Consider the following 8,724-nt stretch of genomic DNA (forward strand, 5'->3'; position numbering starts at 1 on the left):
ATAGGGAGGGTTCAAGCAGAAGGCAACCTTGGGAGGATCTGAGGGGGTCAACGGGCTCAGAGTGGGACAGTTTTTCTTCAGGTAAACTGGCCCCAGGTTGTGTAAGACCCAGTTTGTAGGTCCTACACTCCAGGCCCATAGCCACCGGGGGCATTTGGGGGCAATGCCCTCCACAGGTGAATGCCGCCCCCTCTGACTAATTTTTTTAAAATAAATCCCAAAAAAATATTTTAAATCTATAAGATGCTCATGGGGTTTCCAAAACGACCCTGGGCACAGTCAGGGAAGCTTCAGTCTCATTTGCCTATTTTTCCTGGGCTGAAAGACAAACAGATTTTTTTTAAAAAAATGCACACAAAATATAATAAAATTGCAAAGAATAAAATAAAATTGCAGGATGCAAAAGAGAGAGAGTCAGAGATTCCCCCGCCCCCACCCGGCTTACACAGAAAAGCAGCCCAGAATAGATGCTTTCCAATCAAGAGGACTAGAGGAGGACTACCGGTCGCAACGGAGCTGGAAATGCATCTGCTGCTGCAAGAGGAGCAGCAGGTGCAGCTGGGGTGCCCCCGGATTCCACCACACCCCACCAACCAAAATTTCTGACCACACCCCTGGATAGGTTATGGGGAAGTCAATTTAACATTCCCCTTTTAAAAGCTGAAATGGAAAATTCCATTGGCATTCTTGCTGTGCCGTGTGCGTGTGGATATCTAAAATAGGCAGGCATGCAAAAGCAAGAATTTCAATTTCTCAATTTCAAGGTGATACGGGATACATAACCCTGACCTGGATGGCCCAGGCTGGCCTGATGTCCTCACGTCTCGGAAGCTAAGCGGGGTCGGCCCTGGTTGGTACTTGGAGGGGAGACCACCAAGGAAGTCCAGGGCTGCCATGCAGACCCAGGCAATGGCAAACCACCTCTGGATGTCCCTTGTCTTGAGAACCCTACAGGGCCACCATAAGCCGGCTGCGCCTTGATGACACTTCCTAACCCCAATGGATGTACACTGTGACCTAGATGGCCCAGGCTAGCCCAGTTTTATCAGGTCTCAGAAGCTAAGCAAGATAGGTCACGGGCAGTACTTGGATGGGGAGACCAGAGGTTGCTATGCAGAAGGCAGGTTGGGTGGGAGACCAGAGGCTGCTCTTCTGTTGACTTTTACCAGGGTTCAAATCAGGACACCACACAAGAGATTTCTTGAAGCTGCAGAACAGCTCCGTCTCTCGTCTCTCTCTGTACCAAGACTGTCTCTCTGACCTTCTCTCTCTGAGCTGACAGGCTCTCTCACAGCAGCATTTTACTAGGATCAAGAAGGCTCAGTCAAGTTCGTTACGATCAGAGCAAAAGACTTTGTCGGCTAAAAAGCACAGTGTAGTTCACAGAAGGTTCTTTTCTCATAGCCCATCTTTTCCCGGATGTTGCAAAGACTGTGTTCTCAGTAATTCATTGTGCAGGCTCATGCAGACTCAGCAAAGAATATGTCCTGCTTGCTAATTCTCCCGGCGAGAGTGTCTCTGTGGGAATTCGAACTTTGACCTGGGAAGTCTGAACTTTGACCCCGGGCATGCCTCGCAGGATTTTCTGTTCAGACTCCACACTCTTCAGAGGCAGGCAGTGGCAAACCACCTCTGTTTGTCTCTTGCCTTGAAAACCCCAGGGGGGTCACCCTAAGTGGGCTGCAACAATGGTACTTGACACACATTGGGTGCATAAGTAACGACTGAATTGCTTTGTGGGGGATTTGAATGGGATTTCCTTTGTATCAGTATCAGTCGTTCGGAGACTACTGTCTGGGAGGAGCGACCGTGGCTTCAGTAGCCAGTGACCTGGTGAAGAAGAGATGCCCTGTCCCTTGACTTTGTTGGATTGTCTGGACTTGGTCCTGCCAGGGAACCACGGAATGTAGTGGGGTGCTCAAGGCTTTAACGCAGCAGATCTGGGGCTAGGTGTGGCAACAGGCTTACAAAGGTACGCGGAGGCCCCCGTCACACGGAGGATTTGCCGTGCTAAAGGCATGAATGTCAGGCGGATTTTCGGTGCGATAACACCGCAACATCTGGGAAGCGTAGCACACCCGTGGCCAACCTGTGGCGTCCTGCCGAAGATGCGCAGTAAAAAAGTACCACGGAAAGTGCACTAGTATCCGGAAAACGCGGGGCAGGGGTGGGCGTCTGATCGTGGGAGTGCTAGTATCCCATGGCATCCGGTGCCCGTCCACATCCCGTTGCAAACCGGATGTTTTTCGTAAGCGCATGCGCACAAACACGTAACTGAAAGCAGTGCTGCTCCGCAGAACTGCACATGCACAAAAATGCAGAACGCTTGCTGCGTCGCTTCTTTGCCACGCTCCAGCATCACCGTGTGATCGCCAGCTAACAGCCTAAGTGCGAAGACTCGGGGGACCATGTGATCGGGCTACAGCCATGCCTCCCCCCCCCGCGTTATCTGGCCCGTGTGACCGGGGCTGGAGTCAGCAGTCAGTTCTAAAGCTAAGCAACTTTTATTAAAGGAAATACATGCTGGAGAGTGCAGGTAAGAGATAGATAGAGGCTGCGGTCACACGGAGCAGTAGCCATGCTACAGCGATGGAAGATAGGCGGATTTTCTGGGCGCGATCTCACCGCCACATCTGGGAAGCATAGAGCTCCCGTGGCGAACCCGAGGCTTCCCTCCGAAGATGCGCAGTTAAAAACTAGTACCTCGGAGGTACTAGTTTCCGGAAACCGCGGGGCAAGGGCGGGCGTCTGATCGCGTTTCCGGTGGCATCCGGTGCCCACCCATGCCCCATTGCGAAAAGGTTCCCCCCCCCCGAAGTCTCCAGGGATGCGCACAAGCACCCAACGGGGCATGCGCATACTTCAGGTAAACCCCCCCACAACCCCATTTGCCGCACCGCGCCACTTTTTTGGCGCGTTGTGTGATCGGCACCTCCCCCCTAACCATGGGACTGTGACAGGACCGCGAGGGGACGCCTGATCGCGCAGTCGCGCATTATTTCACTGCGGGGCAAACAGCCACGCCTCCCCCCCCGCGATATCCAGCCCGTGTGCCCAGGGCCAGAGATTACCTACTCTAACTAACTAGATGGTGTTGGATGCTGGATGCATGTCCAGCCTCCATGGGGCAAGATGGAGAGATCATGCATCTTCTTTGTGAGCATGCGAGGGAGAAGAGAGTGAGAGAGTGGAAGCAGGGGAAATTGCCCCTAAGAGCAGCATTCTACTTCAAAGGAAAGGATCAGGTAGCAGGAAGGAAAGGATGCACTGTGTGTCCTGACCTCTCTGTCTGCCTATTCTCTTTGGCGCCATCTCTCAAGTTGAGACAGGAGAAAGAGCCAAAGTCCTCTACTTCGAACAGACTAAAGGTTAGATTGGAAGTTAATAACCTTCATGCTTTGAAAACCATCAGCTTCCCATCTCCCCAAGTGAAGCCTCCATTCAAGAGACCGAGCATTCTTCTCAAGCCTGTGATTGGCATGCAGGTTGCCATCTCTCAAGTTGAGACAGGAGAAAGCGCCAAAGTCCTCTTCTTCTAACAGGCTAAAGGCTTGATTGGAAGTTAATAACTTGGGGAGCTCCCCATCTCCCCAAGTGAAGCCTCCATTCAAGAGACCGGGCATTCTTCTCAAGCCTGTGATTGGCATGCAGGGGGTGGGCCTAGATTTGGTATCTCTACCTGAAAGGGATTTGCTTCCTTCTACAGACTCTTCTCGTCCGTCAACGAGGAGAAACTCTTTTCCAAGCCGACTTATGCCAGTTTCATTAAGCTGCTGGATAACTACCAGAAGAAGGTTGGAAAGGAGGAAGACTTCACTGCTGAGCAACTGAAGGAACAGGATCATTTCCTGGAGGAGACCATGAAGACAAAGGTCATGAAAGAGCTTTACAGGTTCCTTCACGACAAGAGTAAGTCACCATCAGGAAGGAGATCTATCATACTGGGGGAAATGCATCGCACCATCAGTAGGATTCCCAGTTGTCCACGTATGGCAGGGGTAAAAGGTAAAGGTAAAGGTTCCCTTGCTCGAAAGCCAGTCGAGTCCGACTCTAGGGTTGCCGTGCTCATCTCCGTGTCAATGCCGCAGAGGTCTGAAGATGTTTCCGTGGTCATGTGGCCGGCATGACTAAACACCAAGGCGCACGGAACGCTGTTACCTTCCCACTGAAGTGGTCCCTATTTATCTACTTGCAATTTCTTCCTTTCGAACTGCTAGGTTGGCAGGAGCTGGAACTAGAGACAGAAGCTCACTCCGTCATGCGGCACACTCGGGTCTCGAACTACTGAACTACCGACCTTCCACAGCCCGCAGTTCAGCGTCTTAACCACTTGAGCCACCTCCTGATAATTGTGGCCATCTTTATCCTCTCCTTTTCCCAAGAAGCTCTCCCTTCCCTATTTAATTTTCAGTGATCCTATGAGGTAGGTTAGGCTGAGAGGGGATGTCTGGCCCAGGATCACCCAGTAACATCTGTGATAAAGTTGGGGTTTGAACCTGTGTTGTCTCAGTTCCTCAAACAGCTGCCACCACACTGGAGGAGAGGGGAATGCAGGCTGCCTGGGAGATTCTCGGAGGAAGGAGGAGATGAATAAGTACAGATGAGCAATTATGCCTGCAAGATTAAATGCATTATCTTTGAGGTTTCCGAAGGCCACATATTGGGCATGCCATTCTCAGATGGATATTGTAGCTGTGGTTTAGGTGTTGTTGAATCTGTAAGACATGTTCTTTTGAGAGCCAGTTTGGTGTAGTGGTTAGGAGTGTGGACCCTAATCTGGGAGAACCGGGTTTGATGCCCCACTCCTCCACATGCAGCTGTTGGGTGAACCTGGGTAAGCCACAGTTCTCTCAAGAGCAGTTCTCAAAGAGCTCTCTCAGCTCCACCTACCTCACAGGGTGTCTGTCGTGGGGAGGGGAAGGGAAGGAGATTGTAAACCGCACTGAGACTCCAAGTGAAGGGCGTGTATAAATCCAATCTCCTCCTCCTACCCCCCCCATATAAAAAGGCAAGACAGAAATAGATTAAACCTTCACCACAACAGTGGACCCACTCCTCAGCAGATATCCTTTTTCGTAAATTACTAGCAGATTCAAGAGTAGAAAATATACTCATTTTAGCTAAATTTTTAGTTCAGGACGTAAGAGTTCGGGCAATTTACAAGAGAACAGTTGTCTTTGTAGCTTACGTACTACCCCTGCCGGGCCTGAATTCTTCCTTCCTCCTATTCCCAGTTATGTTTGATAAACACTACTCAAGACCTGTAGGTCACAGGAGCAGAGTAAGAAAGAAAGAAAAAAAATAAGTATCTTGATAGGATTCTTTGCAAGAAGCTGTGACCACTCAGACAAGTACATCTGTAGCGAAGAGCTGCCTTGAGGTTTTTTTGATTCTGTATAGCGCTTGCATACAGCTTGCTTTTTCTCTTGAATTTGGATCTTTGGAGTTGTGATTCTCTTATCATATACTGTCTTTTTGAAGCAACGTGTTTCATAACATCCCGGTTACGTAGGGATAATGTTACAGGGAGGTATAATCTCATCGGGATTTTCTTGAATTTCGATGGTTTTTGATCAGAAAATGACTTTTTGTCCGCCCTTCACTCTTTCCCCAGATCGTTACAGTACGGAGGAGGCGTTTGTTGCTGACTTAAAGGAGATGTGGTTCGGCCTTTACTCCAGGAAGAGGGAGGATGACTCTAGTGGCTTCGAGCATGTCTTTCTAGGTAAGATTGATGCCTTGAACATATGAACACACGTGGAGCTGCCTTTTTACTGAATCAGACCTTTGGTCCCTCAAGTTCAGCACGGTCTGCTCTGACAGGCAGCCGCTTTCCAGAATCTCAGGCAGAGGTCTCAGGCAGAGGTCACTTACTAAACTGAATGGACCACTGGTGCTTATAACTGCAGATGCCAGGGATTGAACCTGGGACCTTCTGCGTGCAAAGCAGAGGCTCTGCCACTGAGCCACAGCCAATGCTCCCTCTAAGCTGTGGAGTCTTGTGAGTAAAAATTCTACTTTGTGAGCTACTGGCATTAAAGCTGTGAGTGAGCAATTTGGCTGCTGCATAAATTAGTTTGCTTTGGAGCCATCCTTCCTGAGCTAAGACAAAAATGTGTGAGCCGGAAACCAAAAAACTGTGAGCTAACTCACACTTACTCAGCTTAGAGGGAACACTGGCCACAGCCCCTGCCTGTTAGAATACGGTTTTCAGCTGACTCCCTTTCTGTGGAGACTTGTTTCTGCTCAATTTTGGGCTGTACACAGCTGTAATACTGTGTAGAAGAAGAAGAGATTGGATTTATACCCCGCCCTTCACTTGGAGTCTCAGAGCGGCTTACAAACTCCTCTCCCTTCCCCTCCCCACAACAGACACCCTGTGAGGTGGGTGGGGCTGAGAGAGCTCTGACACAAACTGCTCTTTTTCAAGGACAGCTGTGCCAGAGCTTGTGACTGACCCAAGGTCACATCAGCAGGTGCAAGTGCTGTCCTTGGGGAATCAAACCCGGTTCTCCCAGATTAGAGTCCGCACACTTAACCACTACACCAAACTAGCTCTCACTTTCTTAGGAGTAAGCCATGCTAAACTCCTTGGGAGAAGCTTTCCAGACTATTGCATTTTTCACATTTTCTCTTTGTCCTCCCATCCCCTGCAAGCCCTTGATTTATTGCAATTTTTAAAATATCCATCCTAATTGCAATGCGGATTGTCCAAAGCAATATTGCCTAGGATCGTAGAAAGCCCTGACCTGGCTAACCCAGGCTAGTCCAATCTCATCAGATCTTGGAAGTGAAGCCAGGTCAGCCCTGGCTAGTACGCAGTGTTCCCTCTAAGCTGAGTCAGTGTGAGCCAGCTCACAGTTTTTTAGCCTCCGGCTCGCACATTTTTGTCTTAGCTCAGGAAGGGGATGGCTCCCGAGCAGACTAATTTACGCAGCAGCCAAATCACTCACTGACACCTTTAACGCCAGTAGCTCACAAAGTAGAATTTTTGCTCACGGGATGCCATGGCTTTGAGGGAGCATTCGATGGGAGACCATTATGGAAGCCCAGGGTTGATACACAGAGACAGGCAATGGCAAATCCAGGCCTGTGGCCGGGATATTTTTTTTTTAAGTTGGGGGCATTTAAGTTTATTGGGGGGGGGCACCATTCCGCAAGGGCCCTCAGTGGCAAGCAATGTTCCCTCTAAGCTGTGGTGTCCTGTGAGCCAAAATCCCACTTTGTGAGCTACTGGCATTAAAGTTGTGAGCGAGCGATTTGGCTTCTGCATAAATTAGGTTGCTGTGGAGCCATCCCCTTCCTGAGCTAAGACAAAAATGTGTGAGCCGGAGGCTAAAAAACTGTGAGCTGGCTCACACTAACTCAGCTTAGAGGGAACACTGCATACTAGCCAGGGCTGACCTGGCTTCATTTCCAAGATCTGATGAGATTGGACTAGCCTGGGTTAGCCAGGTCAGGGCTTTCTATGAGCTAGCTCACACTAACTCAGCTTAGAGGGAACACTGCATACTAGCCAGGGCTGACCTGGCTTCATTTCCAAGATCTGATGAGATTGGACTAGCCTGGGTTAGCCAGGTCAGGGCTTTCTATGAGCTAGCTCACACTAACTCAGCTTAGAGGGAACACCGGGGCAAGAGCACTCTGGGCTCTCCACGGGGAGCGTTGGCCGGTCCGGGCTGGAGCTATGGCCATGGCAGAGTGTCCCAGGGGAGGCGTGCCCAGGCTCCTTCTGCATGGCCCTCAGGGGAGGGAAGACATGCAGAGGAGGAAAGAATGGGCAGCCTCCTGGCAGTAAGTCAGGGGGCCCTGGCACTAGGTCAGGGGGCCAGGCCCTGAGGGGCCCCACCGTAGCTATGGGCCTGGGCAAACCACCTCTGTTTCCTCATTGCCTTGGAAACCCTGTGGGGTTGCTGTAGCTCAGCTGTGCCTCGACCACAAACAAATAAAGGAAAGGAGAATGACCCTTGATGTGGCTGGCGTCTGGGCATCCTCCCACTTCTCCAGGCTCTGAGGCAGCCCACCCTGTCTCTTTCTTATTTTTATTTATTTATTTATTTATCAGATTTATACCCCGCCCTCCCCCGTAGGGCTCAGGGTGGCTTACAAGGGCAAGATAACCTTGCTACAATAAAACATAATATACTTATAGTTTAAAAACATACTATACGTCTTAAAATCCAGTCCTAATTCAGATAAGTGCTCAGTGTTCTTCAAGGACTCCAAAATCCAAAGATGACGGAACCATTCCAAGAAGTTCCTGGTGGACAGTCTATGGCTTCTGTATTCAGATGTTTATACTCAGGGCCTCTTCCAGCCCACCACGATGGTGATATAGTGGGGGGCGGCAGCCCCTACTCAAAAGCCTGGTGGAAGAGCTCCGTCTTGCAGGCCCTGTGGAACTGCATTAGATCCCGCAGGGCCCGGATCTCCCCCGGGAGCTCATTCCACCAGGTAGGGGCCGCCACCGAAAAAGCCCTGGCCCTAGTCGCAGCCAGCTTTACATCTCTGAGGCCCGGAATAGTTAGCAAATTTTGGGCCCCAGACCGTAGTGCTCTCGGGGGGACATATGGGGAAAGGCGGTCCCTCAGGTAGGTTGGACCCAGATCATGTAGGGCTTTATAGGTAAGAACCAGCTTTCTTAACGTGAAACACTTCTTCTTCTTCTTCTTCTTCTTCTTCTTCTTCTTCTTCTTCTTCTTCTTCTTCTTCTTCTTCTTCTTC

At 50.2% G+C, this 8,724-nt stretch overlaps 1 protein-coding gene across 1 annotated transcript in view; it reads left to right on the forward strand.

Annotated features, from left to right (window-relative positions):
• ENDOU (endonuclease, poly(U) specific) overlaps positions 1-8,724 on the forward strand; it is a 25,529-nt gene that overhangs the window by 8,755 nt on the left and 8,050 nt on the right. The window contains exons 4-6 of the mRNA XM_015415109.1: positions 1,459-1,520; positions 3,687-3,909; positions 5,615-5,725. Coding sequence (XP_015270595.1) covers positions 1,459-1,520; positions 3,687-3,909; positions 5,615-5,725 — 396 coding nt within the window. The remainder of the gene's footprint in view (positions 1-1,458; positions 1,521-3,686; positions 3,910-5,614; positions 5,726-8,724) is intronic.

This window comes from Gekko japonicus, unplaced genomic scaffold, assembly GCF_001447785.1.
Source record: "Gekko japonicus isolate JY-2015 unplaced genomic scaffold, Gekko_japonicus_V1.1 scaffold1811, whole genome shotgun sequence".
Taxonomy (NCBI): Eukaryota; Metazoa; Chordata; class Lepidosauria; order Squamata; family Gekkonidae; genus Gekko; species Gekko japonicus.